The sequence below is a fragment of the Centropristis striata genome, chromosome 2 (assembly GCF_030273125.1).
Source record: "Centropristis striata isolate RG_2023a ecotype Rhode Island chromosome 2, C.striata_1.0, whole genome shotgun sequence".
Lineage (NCBI taxonomy): Eukaryota > Metazoa > Chordata > Actinopteri > Perciformes > Serranidae > Centropristis > Centropristis striata.
Genome location: NC_081518.1, coordinates 26905860 through 26928864, shown reverse-complemented (window position 1 = coordinate 26928864; position 23005 = coordinate 26905860). Strand labels below are relative to the sequence as shown.

Below are 23005 nucleotides of genomic sequence, written 5' to 3'. Positions count from 1 at the left end.
GTTTCTCTCTTTCTGAATGCAGAGTTCTCTCTGTAAGCTATTGATTTCTGTTTGCTTTCCTCTCAGCCTCCTCCTACTCCCATGCTCCAGCGGTTGTTGAATCAAGCCAGAGCTTGGCCACAGACTGCTTCCCCCCTGGGCCTATTGGGAAAATCAAAGTTGAGACTGTTTAAAATGGAGGAGGGTCACTGGTTCAAAAAGAGGCTATACAAATAGATATATGGTTATATTTTTGGATTAGGCGTAAATAGTTTAGAATAATAAATATTTAAGATTGCCCAGTGTAAAACGCCTCATGGAAATCATGTCTCTGATGTTAAACCCAGCACTTGTTATTCAGCTCTCAGTATGCTAGTGTGATCTCCTGCCACAGTGTATTTCAGTATGCAAATATATCTTTTATACATGAAAAGATTCATTTTCATCATGATTTAACTTGAGGACAAAATGTAGAAGCGGACGTTTGAGCGCAACACAGAGTGAACAGTACTTGAAGCCTGAATGAGAAAACAAAGTATCCAAAAATGTTTTCTGGTTGTGAACCTTCAATAATCATATGATAATTTTAGTCTGGATACACCTCTGTCAATACTGAATGAAAACAAACAGTAGTTCATGGAGTCTGAATTACTTCTCCTTGACATAAGATCGCTGTTTTGTTATTCTGTAGATGAATGTCACCGCAGTTAAATACCAGCTGATGAAAGAGAAGGAAACATTTGTTAATGAGATGTAACAACCATACTAGTTACACTGTATAAACTACAGCATAAATCCAGCTATAACAAAATTTGTTAATAGGTTTATGCCACAAGATTTCCAATTTATCAAGCTTTAGTGGAGAGTCAGCGTAATTTTGGTTCCCTCATACCATGACCCCTTCATGTCAGCAGTGCAGTACTAAACATTCCTGTTATATTAACAGGATTAATTCATCTTCAGGTAATGGAAGCTTAGAAACAGGTTAAGCACAAAGTTAGTAAAAAGAAACAGAGGTATTTTTTGTTATAAAGGTTTGTTTTCATGTTGTGGAGCATGCTGATTGTTGTCTGTTAGGAATGCCAGCATGGTGCAAACAGCGGGTTATTTGTAACACATGCAGTATGTTAGATCTGTAACCATTCGAGAGAGAGAGAGAGAGAGAGAGAGAGAGAGAGAGAGAGAGAGAGAGAGAGAGAGAGAGAGAGAGAGAGAGAGAGAGAGAGAGAGAGAGAGAGAGAGAGAGAGAGAGAGAGAGAGAGAGAGAGAGAGAATAGTCCGATTAGTTTTCCCTTTTGTTTGCATTGGACATTTGGACAATGCTTTAGTTTCAGTCAGATGTAATTCAATTATATCCAAATAATTGTTTTGTATTTTTACAACTATGTCGGTAGAATCAATGTATTTGCCAACAAGGAGGGCGACAAATATTGCAACTGTTACTTTTGGCAAGTTTCAGTTATATCATTATGTTTCTATACATTATCTGATCACATCCTCGGACAGAAATATTGTTGATTTACCATAAAAAAAAAATGTCTTTACTGGTGGCTTTTAGTTGTGTCACAACACTAGCTGTTACTATTGAAACTCGAATAAGCTTCAGTTGTAACATCGAGCAGCGTCCGCTTTCATTTATAATTCCTAACGACTTGTTTTCTCTATTGAAAGACTTTAAGTGGCTTATGACAGCAGATACGTGTAGGTTGTTTTCCTCTAAATGTTACATATGTAGGTGAAAACGAAGTAAAAGAGTGAAAAGGGGAAAAATGTTAGAATTTTGCCGACCCTCCCCTACATAAATCATGATTGTTGAGAAGAATTGTAAATTGCTCTTTTCAGGGCAGTTGACTCCGCTTTTAGGATTTTTTATTTATTCAGAGAGTGTCAACTTCAGGCCAGTGGGTGAACGTGGAGCTTCAGAGGCTGCAACCTTTACCACTCAGTGATCTGAACGAGTAGAAAGGGAATATACTTCATGGAAATGGGCTGTAATGACTTTTTACATATTTTACAAGTCTGGTTTTAAAATAGATGTTGAGGCTTGAGCTCTCCTGCATGTGATGCTGACAGCGTTACATGTAGCAAAGCTCCGAAGGTCATTAATAATATTTATAAAAAAGGAATCATGAGAAAAGACTTGTTCACAGTCGCATGTAACTCATTTTCTTCTTTCCTTCCTCCAGTGAGGGTCGTGTGGAGCTGCTGGGAGGAGGCAGTGTCCAGATCTACAATCTCACAGAGGAGGATGGCGGCATCTACACCTGCATGGCGGAAAACGCTAACACAACCATTGAAGCTCAGGCCCAACTCACCATACAAGGTACATTCAACAGCCCACATTGTTGTAGGACCAGAGGCACATTTTATTTGGAGTAAATTAGGAACAAAGTGACCATACAGGCTAAAATTAAGGCAGAGATTGGAGATTAGTGAGGAGCAGTGGCAAGTAAGGATGCATTAGTTACTAAGGAGAGTGCAGCGGTGGAGAGCTGAAAACAGTCTCATTTCATCTGATTATGTTTGGGAATGAGCTCATTAAATGCCCTAAGGACTAATATCCCAGACCTGAAACAAAGCCGCTGACAGTGTAGTTTAAAATGAAATGAACAAAGCGTGTTTCCTGCATGCAAACCATGTAGAGGTGCACGAGCAGGTAACTCAGCCTTGGCGATATGTGCGGCACACTAGGAAAGGGAATATGTTTTTTCAGCTATTGAGGCCATGCTGACATTGAATGATATATTCAGCATAAGTATGCAGCATATGGAGTGTTTGTACCTGTTTATGTCTGTCATTTTACATAACTCCACCCCACACAGGAGTAAAAGAAAGATCTGTGCTGCACATTTTGGTGGCAGGAGAAAGACAACTACTTGAATTAGAAGAGATGGAAATTGGCGCTGGCAGCTTTTTTTAAACAACACAACATAGTGAAGAGGGTGCACATAGAGTTCACCTCTGAAATACAAGCACCATGCAGTGTGTTCTCCTTAATGTCTGTCCAAATACAGTTATTCACACTAATCATGCTGAAATAATTACTAAATAGTACACAAAATAATCAATTTGAGCTGTATCTGAGTAGTTTTGCTCAGTGTTGCATTGTAGCAGCGCTTCACACGTTCATGTTTAAAATACTGAAAGATTTGGTTATAAAAATCCAATTACTGCCAGTTTAAGGGCTTCAGGTAGAAATGATGTTCGTTCTGCCTCTATATTAGGGTCAGTCCTCTGATGAAATAGACTGCTGATGCCGTAGTATTTATCACTCGAAATTCAGTGTTGATAAGCAATTAACATTCTAGACATATTTGTTGAGACATATTTTTTATAAGCATTAATTATCGCACTTTCACAAGCAACAGCTGCTATTTCCCAAGTGAATGCCGACTAATCTGCGCTTTCAAAGTCCTACTTTGAAAGGAAAAACCTGATTTATGCAAGACTGGTTTATAATAAATACATAAAGACGCTCAGTGATGGTGCAAAATACAAAAACAAAAAAAGATAAAATCTTTAGGAATCCAACTGGAATGTGGTGTAACCAGTGATACTCTTACTAATATCCTTCAATGTTAAGATAAGTGACTGATGAGGTTGCATTACATCACATTTCCTGTGATGTGACTATGATGCATGCGCACATAAATTGTGCAAAATAATTAAGATCTATATAAAAGTAATTTTTGCCAGATATCCAGTTGATATTCTCTCTAACCATGAATATATTAAGATGTAACAATCTACAAGAATATGCTGAGAAAAATCCCTCTGATTCATGAAAAATAATTTTTACACATGAGACACACCCACAGTAATTGCTTTGTAATTACTGTTGTCAGACTTTGTGTTGGGGAGAAAAATACACATGAACACAAACGCGTCATGTGAGCTCGTATGCTTTTCCCAGGTGAAGCCAGTCAACAGGATTTGGTGTGGAATAACTTTAGAATGGGGGGAAACACCCTGAGGCTCATTCCCGGGTTCATTGTATTTCACACGGAGCCACATCGTGCCATGACTCCATCTCTTTCTTCCCCAAATCCCTTCATCTCTTCATCACCCCCTTCACAACACTTTCATCATTTCCTGTCGCTCACTGTGATTAAAGGAGACAGTAATGGAAAATCGGATCAGGTCGCAGGGGGACATCTGACTTCACTCGTTTTCAGTCTTCAAGTCTGTCCACCTCGCTCAAATCCCTCATGTCTCTGACCCGACCCCTGCCAGCTTCCACCTCCAACGTGACAAGTCAGTAGAGGATTGATCAGCACTCTTGGAACAGTGTTGAAAGACATCAGTCATTGTAATACGATAAAAACAGTTTGATTAAATCCCATGCGTTAGACTCGCAGACCTTATTACATTTGCTTCATACAGATTCATGAAGAAACCAGATTGTGGCATTGATTTGCTCCCTTGACAACAGAAGTGACACTTGAAAGGTCAATTGATTCCCTCAAGGAGTAGTTTCGCTTGTAAAAGACCCTCACACACAACTGTGTGGTAAGAATCTATACTCCCATCAAAACAATTTTTTACTATGATTGACTGCTTCTAAAAACACCTCAGGGCCTCTTTTGCTGCAGTAACAAGGAGGAATTGTGTGTTTACGACTAGTGGCTTTTCATAAACACTGGACAGTTTGTGCTTAGGAAGAGATGCAGAGAGCCAGCCGGGGATTTGATATGGTAAAGCATTGTTAGGTTTCGCCTGGAGATAGCTTGGGGGTTTGTGATGCACCTGGTGCTCATCTGTGGAGGAGGAGATACATGGGGCTGCAGCAGGTGCGCACACACACACACACACACACACACACACACACACACACACACTCAAAGAGAAAAAAACATGCATACACAATGATGCCACACAAGGTCAATTACACTCTATACACCTGTATGCATTCACTGCACGTGCAAGGTTTTAAGATTCAACCGTTATTCAAACATTGAAAGTGCCTTGGTGGCTCTTCACTTAATTTAAGTGTCCTTGAATGCCACCTAGAATACATTTGTATTTTTTTGTTTTTGAATTAATAAGCTTTGGTTTGGTACAATGTATACAAGTTGTTAGAACAAACATTCATTATTACTGTATTACTTGGATGAGGCAACCAATTATTTAATGTACAAACCTGAAGATATTAATTCATTGTTCATATACAGTTGAAACCAGAAGTTTACATACACTATATAAAAAGACACATATGGTTTTTTTTCTCACAATCTGACATGAAATCAGACAATCACTTTTCCTGTTTTAGGTCCGTTAGGATAACCAGAACTATTTTTATTTGCTAAATGCCAGAATAATGAGAGAAGGATTTTTTAAAACAACTGTTTATTACTCTCTTCAAAGTCAGAAGTTTACATACACTAAGATTATTATGCCTTTAAACAATTTGGGAAAGCCCAGATGATGCTGGGTCTTCCAAATGGACAATGACAAATGGACAATGATCCGAAATATACTGCCAAAGTGGTTTCAAAGTGGCTTAAGGATAACAAAGTCAATGTTTTGCAGTGGCCCTCACAAAGCCCTGATCTCAGTCCTATTGAAAATGTATGGGCAGAGCTGAAAAGGCATGTGTGAGCAAGGCAACCTACAAACTTGTCTCAGTTACAGCAAGTTTTGTCAGGAGGAACGGGCAAAAAGTCCTGCCAACTCTTGTGAAAAGCTTGTGGAAGGATATCCAAAACGTCTCACCCTAGTCATACAGTTTAAAGGCAATGGTACCAAATACTAATGAAATGTGTGTAAACTTCTGACTTTCAATAAAGTAATAAAAACATTGTCTAAAAATTCTCTCTTTCATTATTCTGGCATTTAGCAAATAGAAATAATTTTGGTTATCCTAATTGACCTAAAACAGGAAAAATGTAATTTGATTAAATGACAGACAGTGAGAAAAAAAGATTGTGTCTTTTTATATAGTGTATGTAAACTTCTGGTTTCAACTGTACGTGATGTGAGAAAAGCATAAAAGACTTTCAGCACAGTGCACTGGAAACAAGGTACTAAAATAAAGAATGGAAATTAAAAGAAATTGAGTGAAAACTAAAATTGGTTATTTAGTGTCAGTGCTGACCAACCTATGGACACGGGCTTAGGTTTCCGAAACACTTATTTTAATTTGGGCCATTATTAATATCCTTTAAAAGCACATCGAAAAAATATGACTTGTAAAACCAAAAGCGAGGGTGAGAAAAAATGAACGTTTTATGTTATTGAACTTTGTTTGTGCCCAAACAAATGTGATTTAAAAAATGTAAGTAATATACACAGATGTTTCTCAATATTATATTTGAACCAGTAAGATATAAGCCAGTACAATCTCTAAAGGACTCTGATCAGTAGAAGTTATAATGGTCTCTAACTGCAGTGTATGACATCGAAACCATTTCCCAAAAATTACCAAGTCATTTACACTTCAAGAGTATCAGTTTCAAGTTCTCTCAGCACTGAACTCTTCTGATCAGAACCTTACTTTTAAGCTCGAAGAAAGTCTTGACAAAAAAATGATGCTGTGTGTTTCTTTCAGACAAGCAATATTTCACCTGGACAAAGTTTGGTAGCAAACACCAGCAGATTTATTGCTCAACTGTCCATTCTCTGTGTTATCAAAACTGCTCGGCTGTACAGCTTTTATGGACAAAAGAAACGGAACAAACATGAATACCTCTTTGCAATATGAAATGACACGCAAACAGCTTCAGAACAGATAACGTCAGCGGCTGTCAAAAATAAGCAGTAGGTATCCCAGAGCAGCGTGTGCCATATCTTTTTATTAAATATAATCAAAGTGCCAGTGAGATAAGGAGGATTAGAGGCTGTATTTGTGTACAAAACACAATCTGGCAATGCAGAGAAGTTAAACTTTTTCAGTAGAACTCTAGACAGGTAGTTTTAAAGGGAAAAGTGTTTACAGTAACTTTCCTTCCTTTTACATCACATCTAGGATTGTGTGATTACTGCGTGTGAGTGTGTTCTGTTCTGTATGACTCTGCTGTGACGTCTCACCCTCTATTAGAGCTGGCAACAGGATAAATGAGGCCAGAGGAGGCAGCAGCTTTTGATTATGGTCTTGCGTGACAGGGGCACCACCCAGACCTGGACTCTGTATGTGTGTGTTTGCAGGACAGAAATAGTCTCTCCACAAACATGTATGTTTCCAGTTTTATAGGGCTCCGAGTCAGTGGCCCTCATCTATCATGGCCTCCTGCTATCATGTCATCAACGTAATTGTTCTTTCCATGGGCAGAGCTCACATGCAGGAAATCCCTGCCCCCTGTAAAAGTTTCATGTCTCTCCTATAGGCAGATGGTTTATAACCACAGACAGGAGGAGTGTTTTTACCTTGTTATAGAAATGAGTAAAAATAGACGGAAACATAAAATACCCTAGATATGCTGAATTTCAGCTCGCAGTTCCTCCTTCTTTTGTAGCAAGTGAAAAGTGAAACATTGATTGTATATCACATCTACATATTTTAAGCAGCTCACAGTATTCCACAGGGGGAAAAGAAACATGACTGTAACTTCACAAAAGTCAAAGTATGTGCATATCTGTTGAAAGTGCTATAGAAGTTTTTTCTGAACTTTTTTTCCAGTTAGTGACAGGAATAGTTGTTTAAATGATGTGTGGAAGAATTAGAGATCTGATAAGAGATCTTCCTGCCCTCCCTTTCAGCGTCACAGAGGAGTTACATTCTGGCCAAAATAACAAGAAACTTTCCGTGAAGCTATTAAAAGAACAATAATCTGATATGGAGCAACATCCACGGGCACACACCTTTTCCCTTTTCATGGGGGGGTGTTATCTCAATCTTATCTGTGGTGAGAGGTGTGTTGGTATCTGTGTCTGATTCCTGTCTACGCCCTCTCTGATGTGTCTTTATTCATCTGTTTCAGAAAGACATGCAAATGATGTGTTTTTCTCTGGCCCTGTTCACTCCAGGTATTAACTTGTGTCCAGGGTGATCCTGTCAAAAGTGGACTGCTGTAAGTTCCGGTGTGAATGCGCTCAAGATGCATCAAGGTCACATTTAGATGTGGCCTGATTGCGTCCTTTTGGCCCTGTTGAAGACTCTCTTTGTCTAATTTTTCTCAACTTCACTTGGTTCTCAAATCACTTAAGCTGGCTTTGTCCATGATGTCTAGCCCATATAAATGTTATGAGTGCATAAAACATCTTGGGTGATTTTGGTTTGTCAGGGAGGTGTGTCCCTGTCTGTGGCTGGGTAAAACAATTCGCTTTTGTTCTTTTGAAACAAAAAACAAAAAAGTTTTAATTGATAGACATTTTGGTCATTTTGGTCTTAGTCAACAAGATTTAGACAAGACCTTAACAAGATCAGATTTCTTTATTTGATTAGTCATTTTTTATGCAGAGTTAGTATTTTCATGTAGAGTGACTTTATTTCCAAGAATCTTATGAGCACATGTCAGGTAAAACTGATTTAAAGTAGTGCTTTTCCATGATTCTTTATAGAGGAACTAATCTATCGGTTAAATCAACTCATTGTGTAGTTGACAGTCGGATGAGTTTCAGTCGTCTAACAATTTCCTTAGGAGAGAATGGCCCTATTTATTAGCATACAGAGCAGATAATTGAGATCCAATCGTAACTCAGGACCATGTGGAGACACCTGTCAGTGCCAGGTGAGATCAAAGCATGTTTTTACATGAAGTCCAAGTACTTTTCTCAGCCAGAACCGTGGTGTTAGTTTATCCCATGCTGCTACATCTGCGGTTGGGAACTCTGTCCAGCTCAGCCAACCTCATCAGGTCTTTGAGTGGGCAGCAGCTTCTGACAGGCATTACTCAGCCTGTTCAACTGTTAAACTGATTCACTGAGTCATTTATCACCACTTGTTAGTTTGGAGTTATTTCTCAGGAAAGTTTGATTCTGGCAGTGAGTTTTGGGATTTCCTGTTCCTGCCCCGTTTTACAGGAACTGCTGATAATCTTCAGGGAAATGTTACATCCCTTTGTTTGCCCTTTTTAATCAAATGAAATTAGTATACTATCTTAATCCTAAACAGTTCCTGTATCAGTGTTCAAGACAAATGAACTGGCTTCTACTCAAGCACTACTGAAGTCAGTGGTTAACGTAGTTGGGTTTTTTGTTTGCCATGTTTTCAGAACACTTTCAACAGGAGGTGGAGTTGTAACAGTTCGTTTTAGAGCTCTCCTCTACAGAGAATTGATCTTGCTGTGAAATAAAGGCACTGTGCAGGGGAAGCTTCGCCTTGAACGTCTCTATTTGCCGTAACCAAACCATCAAGTGAGCTTTATTTCAGCATTTCATGGACAATCTCAGGCCTCTGCTTTCACTCAATTCTAGTCATTTTTAGACCATCAGATTGAGTCGACAAAAAACATCCAAATATCGAACTCCCTCTCTACAACTCTACCTCTAACTGGAGTTTATGCTCTCCTCAATAACTAGGAAAGCAAACACAGAGCATATTACTGCTGAAGCTGTTTGTTTTGGCCAGGATTAAGAGTAAAGCTGTTATCTTTGGAAGAGCAGGATGGGTAATTAGCGTAGTCCGAGTTCCACTTGCCCTCAGAGTAAACCCTGACTGCACATTGTTTAACTTTATGAAGCTAACTGGACCCCAGCCAAGCTCACAAAGTAGGAAAATGTCTTTCATATTTGAATCATTCAGCTTCAGCAATCTTACGTTAGGCCTAAATAGATGACTTCTGTAACCTAAATATTTGAGAATTTATATCAAAGTTTTGACTCATACCAGCAAGCCAAAAATACACATTTTTAGTGTGATATGTCACTGTTTGTGTCAGTACAAATAGATAGAGGCTGGACTTTTCCCCCCTCAGTGTGTCTCTATTCAGAGTATTCCTGGCTACCAGTGAAGCCTTAAGTAAAGTAATCTGCCCAGAATCCCTTTAGGAATCCTATGGGGTTTTGTTTTAACAAGCTCAGTGTGAGACACACACATGACCTTTTTGTGGCCCTCTTTTAGTAGTTCACTGGAGTCTGTGTAAGTCCGCATTAAAGCTTCTTTTACTAAGCTACAGGCTAGAGAGATAATACCAGCCCCAAAGAACTGACATCGGAGTCCTTTCGGCTTGCTCGGCCTCTTTTACATTTGTCTTGATGTGTTTTTTTTTCCTCCCTCTTTTGTGTTTCTGCATGTCCTTTGTTGTTTCTCTGTTGGATTTCTCTTTCATTAGAGAGTGGTATTTATGCTCCAATATAAGTCGGCCTGTTTGGACACACTCCAGCTTTTAGAGTTGAGCATTTGTGTGTCTGTAAACTGTAAATGTGAAGGAAAACATGGACTTAGCGTATCCGACGTCATTCAGTGCGATTATGACGGGATATATTTTTTTAGTTCTGGATTTGGATTTTATCACTCATCATTATCTTTGTCAATTTGTGGATCCAGGAAATCTACATTTAGGAAGGGGCTGTAGCAGGGACTGAGTTAATGAGAAAAGTGTGAGCAGCCAAAGCACTGTAGAGTGTAATAGGCTATGACACCTGTCAATCAAGCAAACATGCTCAACACAACACATATCTTAACCCCCTTAAAGGCACTGTGTAGAATTTTTCATTATACAACCCAAAATCCCAAAAAGTTGGGACAGAATGCAAGGAATTTAGAACCTACATTTAACTTAGTCATTATAACCACGTTGCTGATGATTATTTATCAAAAATCTCATTGTGTAAATATTATGTGAAAGCACCTGTAGTCAACCCTACAATCTGGTGCAATGTTGGTATTTGGTATATGGAAAAACATTTTGTAATATTTCATTTTCCTCCATGTCACGCAGCCCTACTCTACAGTCATGTTTATCTTGTCAACCCCTGTGCTCTTGCCATTCATGTTCATCGTGCATTTATACACCAAAGAAACAAAACATTGCTTTTCTCCACCACAACAGTAGTGGTCAACAATAACACCGGTACCTACAATGTTCTGGTCACGAATCACTTGTTCGTTAGAGAGAAGGTGGATGTTTTCTCGGTAACTTCTATCATGTTTGAGTTCCAACAGCTGGCGTCAGAGGCACTTCTCGGCATCCTTCTGCAAATGTGGCTAACTTCACATTTGCATATGCATGTTTCATGCTGTAAACAGCCAATTAAGGAAGGTCATAAAACATGTTGCACTGAGAGTCGCCCCTACACACACACACACACACACACACACACACACATAAACCCCTTCACACATGTCACCCTCTGTTGAGTCCTGAAAGCTTCCTCCACCCCCACCACCCGAGCAATATTGGTATATTTAGGCATTTCTGCTCATTGCTCAGTCCAATAGGTTCCAAATGTCTGAACTCCATTTAGAGAAAATGGTGCATGTCAACTCAGATGGAGGGAGGGAGAGAGGGGGGAGGGACGAGAGGGGGCTGAAGATGGAAAGATAAACAGGGAGTTAAAGGAAGATTAAGAGTCAGGGGGAAAAAATGAGAGACTGAGTGGTGAAATGGAGAGAGAGGGCAAGATAAAGGGAGCTGCAGGGTACCAGTCACCATCAAAACCTGTCACCACAAACCTCACTAGGGGGCTCTGCGCGCACACACACACACACACACACACACACACACACACACACACACACACACACACAGTATAGACAGAATGGTATTAGAATCTGATGCAAAAACCCATATGAATATAATGAACGTGCACAGATTGATACAGCATGGACATACAGAAACATGTTCGCGTTCATAAGCAGGCACTCAAACATACATACACATACACTTGTCTTACAAACAGCCAAACATAAGACAATCCACCCATGCACATATTGCCAGCAGGGAAGGACGCAAACACAATTATGTACAGCATATAGCACCTCTAATAGTGGGACCAAACAAGTATCCAGAGACTTTCAAAATTATTCATATCTACACATGGCTCATCACACAAACACACACACATACACTGACTCACTGGTGTCTTAACGCCGTGTCCCTGACACACCAAAGTAAACCGAGGATTCCACCTGCCTCTGCTGCACAGCTACGAGAGGCAAATATCCAGGGGACACCACACTGTGAAACACATTATTCACAGCTCACACATCCCGCTGCAGGGAACACCGGTACACACATCGAAACACACACACACACACACACACACACACACACACACACACACACACACATACACACAGATCCACAAGCACACACAGACACAGAGCAGGGTGATGGCTGTCTTGAAAAAACACACAGTGATCCAATCCACAAGCATCACCATCCTCATTTCCATCCTTGTCTCAGTCGTCAATATTCACCTCGGAAGCTCACAGTAAAGTCTAGACACTCATTAAGCAAAGCGAGGGATGGCTTCAATATTCTGTGGCACTATCTAGTTGTTTGACTCGTCCTGCTACATTGTACGGTCGGATATCTGGCATTTGGAAGTTGGAGGAAAAAAGCAAAATACTATACAGTTGGTTTTTGTTTGAAACACTGCAAGTTTTTATTTTGTAGTATCAAACCTGAAGGAAAAAATTCTACCCCGGAATACCGTTAAATATATTTCATATTTCAAATTTTGAGAATTGTATTTTTTCTACTGGAAATCCAGAATACATTTTGGCAGTCTGAGTGACGTGCATGAATTCGCAGCTGTCCTGGAACTGCCATGTGATTCTAATCCATTAATTTTTTTTGTCAAATTCAGCAAATATGTTCTCATTATCACAGCTGTCCATTCAGTATGTGTGCTGAAAAAAAATCATACACAGTCCTGGCTCTGTAAATGGGAAACAGATTGGCTCGAACAGCTATACAACACTATACCATGGTCATGCATAGGACATGCACACAATGTTGAAATATTTTTTATTTTATTATTTATAAAGATAGTTTACATGATCACAACTGCTGTTGCTGCCAAAACTTTGAGTGACGCAGCAGTTTGTTTATTCTGTTTACATATTGCATACATGCATACTGATAATTCCACGTAATTATTCTGTTTACATGACTATCCAGAGACAGATGTAGAACTGTATTTTATTAAATTCAACAAAACATATATCAGATGTAATCCTGTTATTTTGTGACTTTTTGCAACTTTATTTCTACTTTCTTTCTTTAAAATCATATTTTCAATCAAAACTAAAAAAATAATAATGCATCTTTTTTTTTTATTAGCAAGCTGGATACAAAAGTGAGGACACACACAGGATCTGCCCCAGGCTTTTTAGATTAGGATACAGAGAAAGCATTTTGAGAGCAAGGCATTGTGTTATCTCTGTGTGTGCAACTTCTGTCAAGCTTACTGTGCTCTGTGTAGGGCAAGAAAACACCAAATGGGTAGACAAAGTGGATTTTAAGGTCAGGAAATACAGTAGCAGTAGCCCACTGTGTCCTGCGGCTGCACTGCTTCTCAGTGTATTGAACTGTGTGTACAGGGAATTCCTTTAGCGGGTTTAATTACAAATATCTTTAATTTGGGAGTCTTTAATTTTCTTGCTGTTGGTAGCAGTGTGTCCCAACAGAATGGACGCTAATTTGTTAACAAGCAATTTCATGTTAGAGTAAATTAGCCACAGCTACATGGAGCATATGAGGGAGCCTTGACCTCACAACCTGCTACTCTGCTGAATAAAGCCAGGAAAGGACCCTATCCACCCACTGCCGCTAATATCCAATCAGCCCTTGCAAAAAGCCACAAAATAGATGCTAATAACTAGCTATCACAGAGCCCAGGAGGCTGATGGCGAAGCTTGACACGCTGCGACACTCAAACAATACAGTAATTTAAACTGTGGTCATCGAGGTTGCTGCTTATCAGAGAATGCACAGAGGCAGCAAAGGTGGTTGTGCACAGAAATGCATGCGCGCACACACACTCACACACACACACACACACACACACATGCATGCACAGTCTGTCTTACTCTGTCTCTCCTCACATACACATGCAGTCCAATTATAGAGAGAGAACGAGGCCTGGGCCCTGCGCTCCCAGTGACCTTGTTCCAGGACAGATTGATGAGGCGCTGTATCGCCCCAGCAGATCAAATAACTCCTTTCTGGCCCTCATTACCAGGACTAGGGGAGATCTGCAAGTGCTCGGCTTTGCTAGTGCAGCAGGCTAACTCACTGTACCAAAGTAGTTGTTGTTATTAAATATGAACAAAGGTTGTTGAACCTTTTTATCAAATATTTCAAGTGCTGCCATCTGCTGAAGGGGTCACAGCTGTGTGATGGGTGCAGAAAATAATTGGATAAGTTGTTGTTAGATGACATTGTTTGTTGTTCTTTCCATCCTCCCTTAACTGGCAATTTGGCAGTTGAAGGGGAGGCATGGCATCACTTGGTCTTATTCATTTCCTGGCAGAAACCAGAGTGCTGGACTTTGATGTGCCTGGTTAGCTTTGACAAATTGGTGACTGAATTTCATAAGGAAAATATGACTGCAAATTTTCTTCAGTCAGCTCTTATTCGCTCTCTTGCTTTAACTGTTTAGTCAATTCCATTGAAATGTAATGTTTTATTTATTTATTTTTTGTTAACAAGTTGTTTTATATTTTAAACTTTCCTAACTCCTTTTTCTTATCTGAATTCCACAGTTCCTCCCCAGTTTGTGAAGCGGCCGGACAACATTTACGCCTATGAGTCCATGGACATCGTCTTCGAGTGCGAGGTTTCCGGATCACCAGCTCCCACTGTCAAATGGGTCAAGAATGGAGATGCTGTCATCCCAAGTGACTACTTCAAAATCATTGTAAGTTAAAGTTGCACCTTTCTCCCTTTGCTGCACTGAGTTGTAATATCAACTGTTTTTAAAAGTGCTGCATTTAATCACTTTTTGTCTTATTTTTTCCTCTATTTTTTGTCCTTCCTGTTCTGCAGAAGGAGCACAACCTGCAGGTTCTGGGTCTGGTCAAGTCAGATGAGGGTTTTTATCAGTGCCTTGCAGAGAACGATGCAGGCAACATCCAGTCCAGCGCCCAGCTCATCATCTTAGATCACGGTACGCCACTCGCCAGGACCACACACTATGACAATAGGATTTATTTGTTAACAAGATAACATTTAATCCTACTTGAAAAGATGACAAAAACACAACGTTGATAAAATGCTTCTGCCATGAAATAATTATTGCCAGGAGCGACTCAGAAATTAACCATGCTGCCTGCCAAGTGCTACAGTTGTAAATGCAGCTATTTAAACACCAACAACAGTTTTACAACAATGATTCTAATGATTATTCCTTAGTTTTTAACAGCCACACCTGTGAATAGTCTGAAGAGGGCAAAAGTCCAGCAACACTTGTAGTGCATAAAACGGTAGGTATGAAACAGAAAAGAGTTTTTCAGAAACAAGGAAAACTTCCAGTAGAATAGAAACAATAAAATCACCCTATCTACTCCATCACTCACAGATGGATTAATTTGACGGCAAACAGGGAGTAAGATGTAGGACTACTTCTCCACAGATGGTGGTGTAGTCGTCAATGTAATACAGTGTGTGTATAATGTGTAATACTGTATAATGGCAACATGCTTTAAGAAAGGTATTTGTTTAAGAATGCATCCATCCTTGTCTATTTGACAAAATCAAATTGAAAATGTTTATTTTTAGTCCAGCTCAAAAAATGAACTGTAATCTGTGGATTTCCCCCCCCTCAAAAATCTGTATCAACCTCAAAAATCCCATATTGGTCTGCCTCCAGTAAATGGTAAACATGGGTACATGAGCAACTGATGGAGCTGATGTAGGCAACAGGCCCAAACATGTTGGTCTTTCAATACTGATACATATATACAACAAGTGTTGCTGGAGTTTTGACATCTTTAGACTTTTCCCTTCTCCATGCACTTTGGACACGAAGAAGGTGAAACAACTCTTCACCTACTGTAAATCACAGTTATCAGAGTTTGAGTTGGAGTTGAATGATAACAAAGGAATGATTGTTTTATCTTTGTTTAAAAGCCAAAATGACTTGAATAACAAGAAAAGTAGTAAAAACGTAGAAAATTCTACGTTTTTAGGGAAAGCAATAAAAAATTATCCCTACAAAAATACTCTTTCAGCAAAGGCTTGTAAAACAAGAGTTAGCTTGATAATAATGTGAGTCTTCTCTCTATACAGTTTGCCTTATTTATAAACATCTAGATGGATACTAGAGGCTGTGCACATCTGTGAAGGTGTGAGGGTGTGTAGTGAACAGTGAAATGAAACCACTGGGATCTTGTTAAACCAGAGGTGACTCGAAGGGAACAGGATTATATCTGGGGCAAACGATGCTTGGTTTGCACACAGTCCATTCCACGTCCAGTGTTACAGAAATGTTGTGAGGACTTTAAGAGAGCAGCTTCACACAATGCCTGCGCTTTGTGTACATATGTGAAGAGCTGCAACTAAACATGAATACACATGCCGGTGAAGTGAGAGGGCCTGAAAAACTTCAGCACAGTCCCTCTTTTTTTTTTGTACATTTCGCCTTTTAAAGCCGAAGGAGAGGGTTGAAGGCTAATTCCCAGAGTGGAGCTGCTGAGTGCAGAGTACAACAAATGCAGACACCAAGGACGCTGGCTAGGGGCGCCGAAAAACTAAGTGCCCGAAAATAGAAGCAAATGTAGAAAATGATTTTAACACCCTAGTTCTTGAGGTAATTTTGTTTCATTACGTCTGATGATTGGAGGAAATGCAATACAAGTTAAATTTGAGATCATTTGTACAGTCATAATGATCATAGTGTTACCCACGGGGCTAGTAAAAGCCTCTCCACAAAACAAGACAACAACAAGAAATTTAAGATGATAACAAGACACAATTTCACTGAAAAGCATAATCTAAATGAAACAAGGTGTAAAATGGAGAAACAAAACGACGAGGGGAATAAAAGGAAAATAATCGTAATGCAGCACAAATCAGAGGGTTTTTATGTTTATATTCTTTATATAACAACTCAAGTGTTGACTCAGACTCTCTCATTTTGTTGAGGAAGACAAAATTTAATCAAGCGTGAACTCCCCCCTCACTGGAAGCAGGTGGCTAATGGATTAGCATAGCAGTGTCCAACCGGTGGCCCCCAGCTGTGTCACCCCCTCCGATTGGAGGACAGTAAGTCAGAAATAATGATGACCTGCAGCTCATTGTGTATTTGTGTTTGACACCATTGATAAGGGCTCTGCCACATTACATGGCCCCAAGTCTTTTCTCTTTATGTTTGAGTTGAAGATAAATGGGAGGAATTACTGCGGCAGCTGGCCTTGAACGCGGGGTCTGCCCTGAGCGGAGCTTTGAAGAAATTAATCTCTGTTTAATCCATAAATATCACAGAGAATCTTTTATTTTCTTACTTTTCTGAGTGTGTACCTGTGTCTTTGTCACAGTAATACTAATCCAAACACACTTACCTGCTGAAAGTTTCGCAGTTTCCTGTTTATTCATCAGTTTATTATGCAGTCATCATCTGAGTTTCAGATGATAGATCTAGAAAATAACCAAAGTCGCAGCGATGCTGTTTATTCTTCCTGTAAATTATTGACGTTTTGTGCTTGTACAGACACATCCACTGCAGCACTCCGCACAAATGCTTGCTTCACTGTGTCAAAGTAATTTCCTCTCTCAGAGGTGCAATGGTGAATCAATGAGAACATGTTTGAAATCAGCTCATTTTCTGCAGCTATTAGTGTTTTGTGGGTACGGCTGTGTGATGTGAGATTGAAATGGATCTCTTTAAGTTCCAGTCGAGTCGTATCTCTCTACTTAGAGCCTCCCCTCTGTAGTGTTCTTCTCTCTTTCCTCCTGGACACATACAGTTCTACGGCCATCTGCCACCTTTCTCCCCACTTCCTCTCACTTTCTGTTTTCTTGTCTTTCACAGCCACCTGCTCTCTGTGATAATCCAACACACTGGGCTTTGTGCTAATTGTGCTGGTTTTAATATTCCCTTTGTATGGCTACACCCTCACAGCTGGACGTCTTTGTCCACTCTGTAACCCTCTCCTACACACACACTCCTTCTGCTCTTTGCTGCCCCTGTATGTCTCGCCTCAGTCAGGTATCCCCCTCACACCTGCCAGGCTTGAATCTTCCTGAATCTGAGCCAGAAATCCTCCCTCTGTCTGACGGCTGCCTTGCAGTCGGGGGAGATAAGCCAGGGACTTGCCACAGGGATAAAGTTGTCTTCGCCCAACAGGGAAATCAATGGGGGTGAACTGCATCTAAACACCCAGCGGCTGCACGATGGCTAATATTCATTAGTGATCCTAATCTTTGCATCTTGACACTGCCAGCTACAGTTAAATGCGGCTCCACTGATGATTCCCAATTGCGGATGTTTGTAATGGAAAAAGGTCAGCTGTCAGCTGTTAACATATGTACAGCATCTTGACAGTTATTTATAGTGATGTGTGCTGTGTATCAATACTTTTGGCTTTGAACTCCAATACTGTAGATGACAAATGACACAGAAGGGAAAAGAGTCAAAGTTTATCTCGTTTCATTTCGCTTCAGCAATCCTAAAATCTTGAAAACCCAGATTTCTGGGAGAGTGGAGGTCAAAAATAGGACCGCAGATTGCAGTCTCGAGCAATTTTCCTGGGCATTCCACAGCCATGTGCAATATGGGTCAACTAGTTGCAAACAGATGTGGGTAAATAGGAGCACCATTGCCAAAAGTGGACCTAATTATGCAGTGTAGTGGAGGCCAAGTCAGTACCTCTTAATGCCTCTTGTAAAACTGACACATTCAGACATCGTCCTTTTGGAAGCGCTGGAAGTTTGTGTAGTTGTACTAGTAAAAGTTTTTGTTGTAAGTTATTGGATTCTGCCACAAAGAAAAAAAAGCAATAATTACATTTTTGTATGACTTTTCACACTGATTAAATGCATATTATGTTGGATTTTTTTCAGAAACAAAAGAGCTTTAAGCTTACTTAAAGAACCCATCAACTCAAAAATGTGTTTTTCTTTTGTTAATATGACTAAAATGTCTGACCTTGACCATATTGCTAGTGCTTTCACATTCCTCTACTGAAGGGGAAGATGTCGTATTGCATGTTTCATAACCATTTATGTTGTGTCAGCCACTGTCTGTTACAAGCCAACAACATAAACAAGCTTAAATATTCAAACAGCTTCAGATTATGATATGTATCTATCCTATATATATATCAAACGTATGGCTGAATCTCGCCGATGTTTTTTTTTATGTGGGAAAACATATTAAACTAAATTTGAATCAAAGCCAAGTACGTTTTACGTACTTAAGAATTTATCTGGAGGGGCACTTTAAAGTTAACTGTATTAAATCTAGCCCATATGTGCAGCAGTTGGAATCTCTAAAGACTGTTTTGATCAGAAAACGTTCACACTAACAAGTTTGATTCAACAAATGCAAACTCTGCATGCGGTTTCATCAAATTCTTAGCAGATTGGCCCATTCTTTCCTCTCTAAACTATAAATATAACCACTAATTGCCGCCATGATGACTCCCTGCTGGCAGTGTCACTGTTTGCTGTCGACATTTAGACCTTTTGTCAAAATGATCATGAGGGAGGTTAGTCAGCTGCGGAGGATATGCTATTTAAGGGATTATCGTCACGTGCCATCTATAGACGAGTGCAGCAACAATTTGCGGCCTTTTCCAGGCACATGATTATGTGAAGCGTTTATGCATGATACTGTAGTAGGCGGCAATTACAGCTTGGAGAGGAAATGGGTCACGATTTTCATCTTTGAAGTTGTGCACGCCTAGACAAAGCACTTGTTTGTATGATTGTCATCTTTCCATATACAGTACAAAGAGTCAGGCTGCATTTGAAGTTTGATAAGGTGGCAAACTAAAAATGTATGCCCAATTTTTAAAGTGGGGTTGATCCAGAGCAGAGCTGAAACAAATATTTAGTTTTTAGGATGTCTTGCGTTGTTGCCTTCTTAAGGTGGAGAGCTGCTGAAGCATTTACATTTTTAGGAATTCAGAAAAGGGAAGCCACAGATTGTTTTCAGCATTATGTATTCTCATTTTAGTCACAAACCCAAGGTCACATACAAGCCAAAGACTTTTACTAGAAGCACACTTGTCAAAATCAACAAGTTTAAGATTGAAGCATCTGCAGTTTAAACCTAATATGAAAATGCAGACAGATCTGCATTTAACATTGGCAAACAAAGGAGAAGTGGATGCACTCACTTTGCCCTTAAGTGCATGTTATTTATTTATTTTTTGTTTTTTTATGTTTGCATATATTCAAGAGATGAACTTCCATTTGCATCTGAATACTTATTTTTGCTCCTTTCATATGTCGTGCTGGCTTTAATATGGAAATACCCCTCTGTCTGAGTTTGTCTGTCCCTCCATCTTTCCTCTCTTTTCCTCTCCATTCCCACAGCTCACATGAATAATGTTTTGACATTTTGCCTCCTAGTGCCCAAGCCAAGTACTTCACTGGAGAGCCTGAAAGCTTGTTTGGATGTTGAAGCCCCGAGCTCTCATGCTGCTTTAGCCACGACTGTTGCAAGTCATTTTCATGGGGATGAATGAAAGAGAGGCATTCCACTCGGTACCTAGCCAACTTGGGGTAAAAAATAACACAATTAAAATAAACATCAGTCGACGATTGATGCTCAGCTCCATAAATTTTAGCTCCTTTATCCTGCAGGCGGGTATTCCTAGCTATTATTCAGGTCGTTTTATGGTGAGAAAAGATGACACACTATTTCTGATGCAAAGCATTTATTCAAGCTTTTGTTGAATGCAAAGCTTAAACAGGCGAGCAGTCCTCCATCCCTCCCTCTCTTTCATCTCTTTACCTTCCTCTTTGCTTACCTCATGCTACCTCTATCCCTCCTCCTCTGCCTTCATCTTCCCCTTTATCCAGCCATGCTGCCATTAGTTTCCCCTCCCCTTCCCCCCTTAGACCTGTGGCAGCCAACAGAAGAGTCCTGTCCTCCCCTCCCATCACAGATACTCGACCCCCACTGAGAGATGAAGATGCCTCATCACGCTTGCTGCGTCTCCTGGTTTCCCTCTCCCTCCATCACTCTGTGTATTTATGAGTGCAGGCATCAGGAGTGCTGGCATGATAAACTGACATGTGTGCTGTCCCCAAAGCTGCAACTTGACAAAGTGACAGGCACAGGGAGATACTGGAAGAGTTATTTAGAGAGCTGCACAAACCGTAACTTCATTAGCAAATCAATTAATTACAGCAGACTGGAGCACCAGACCTTCCTGTGAAATGACACGGAGACCAAAAGTCTCCTGCAGTATTTGCAGATGACTTGGCGCTGCCGCTAACGACGGAAAGTAGATACAAGCGCCGACTTTCATCCGCTTTGATCTCAGCCAAGACAGTTAAACACCTGACAACGATTATACCTCAGAAGGAATCCAGAAGTCAAGAAAAGCCACAGAAGTTTTATTTAGATGTAACTAATTTACAACACATGAAACAGAATTAAGTTTAAAGGTTCAATGTGTAATGCGTGATCACATGCTCGGAACAAGCAGGGGGCAGCATTTCACCTCCTTGCATGCTCTATTAAATGCAGCAACGACACAAGATTGTGTACAGCTAGACTCGCGTAATAAACCAGGTAAAGTCATCAAAATGTGAACTTACCTCATCTCATTACAGTAATTGGTAAAAAATATATTCAAACAATTGAATTTTGAGTCAGTTTATAACTTGATCTATTCAATCTACATGTTTTGGTGTTTGATCAATACTATAGCAGCAAGAAAACAGCCACGTCAAAACCTAAATTGACAGCGTTTGGAATGTTTCGTGGTACAATATGTGTGCCACATTTGTTGCACTAAATACACGTTATATTAAATAACCCAAAATAGATGTTACTTACTGCTCCACTCCTCCACACTACAGATTCAGCATCTTACCTCATCTCTGTTACTTCTTCGTTCTGTTGAAAATGTTTGTTCAGGCTATATACTACATATTGAACCTTTAACCTTGACTGTGAAGCCAAACTACTTAGTGGCAATGTGGAGCTTTCTGTTGTTTAAACTAACCAAATTTACAACAACGTTTTTTTAAGTGAGACAAAATGATTCAAGACATGTTTCTGTAAATGCATGAAGCTTTAACAAACAAAAATACTTAAATAAACAACTCCTCTTAATAAATAAATGGAGACAGATGGATTTTAGTTGTCTGGAGCCACAGAAAGAAAAAAAAATCTGACTTAAATAAAATATCAGCCCACAAGAAAACTATTGGCAAGAAACAACCACAACATAAAAAATACAGATAAATAGACCGCAGCCATTACAGCTGACTGACTATAAACGGGACACAACCCGGCCAAAGGAAGATGTTACGGACCTGGTTGCCAGAAGCAATTCTGCTCACACCGTGAGCAACAAAAAGCAGAGAAGGCTCCAAAGTTTTCCACCTTATGCTCAAAATATCGCAATAAGTCTTCAGGGAGCTGAAAACACAACTGATATCTGCAGCAGATTTGTAACACAAACAGGCACTGAAATATTGAAACTGTTTCGTTTTAACACAAGCTGTAATTATTTCCACACGGACGGCCGATACACAGGAGGGACTGGAACACAGCAGCCTAGATCCACTGTTGTGGCTACAGTGTGTGCAGACGTGCAAGGTTTTATGTACAAATATATCACGATGTTGTCCTCTTCTAATACAAATCAAGAAGTACTTGAATTGATCTTGAATTGAAAGTAAAGAGAAAGATAAAGAGAGATACTTAAAAGAAGCTCTCTGCTGTCCCAGTACTGCTGTCAGCGTGGCGTACTGTAGCAACGCCTCTAGCTGGTGTAGAGGAAAGAAATTCACTTTGTTATGAATCCATATAATATAAAATGTAACTAGATCATGATTAAACAACAAAGAAACTGTTTCAGTCAAGTTCGAGTTGGCGGAGCAGGAAAAAAAAATCCCTAACACATTTGAAGCAGACAAGCCACAGACAGGGAATCCTTCCACTACATCCGAGCGCCACCCTTATTCCCTGTTCAAATCAAGAAGTGAGAATAGGTTGCTAAAAGACCCTTCCCTCC

The 23005-nt window shown here is 39.9% G+C and overlaps 1 protein-coding gene across 13 annotated transcripts in view; it reads left to right on the top strand.

Moving 5' to 3' along the window:
- neo1a (neogenin 1a) overlaps positions 1 to 23005 on the top strand; it is a 172117-nt gene that overhangs the window by 97548 nt on the left and 51564 nt on the right. For all 13 annotated transcript variants that reach the window (XM_059347774.1, XM_059347845.1, XM_059347800.1 and 10 more), the window contains exons 5-7: positions 2166 to 2302; positions 14570 to 14724; positions 14853 to 14973. In XM_059347774.1, the coding sequence (XP_059203757.1) occupies positions 2166 to 2302; positions 14570 to 14724; positions 14853 to 14973 (413 nt within the window). The remainder of the gene's footprint in view (positions 1 to 2165; positions 2303 to 14569; positions 14725 to 14852; positions 14974 to 23005) is intronic.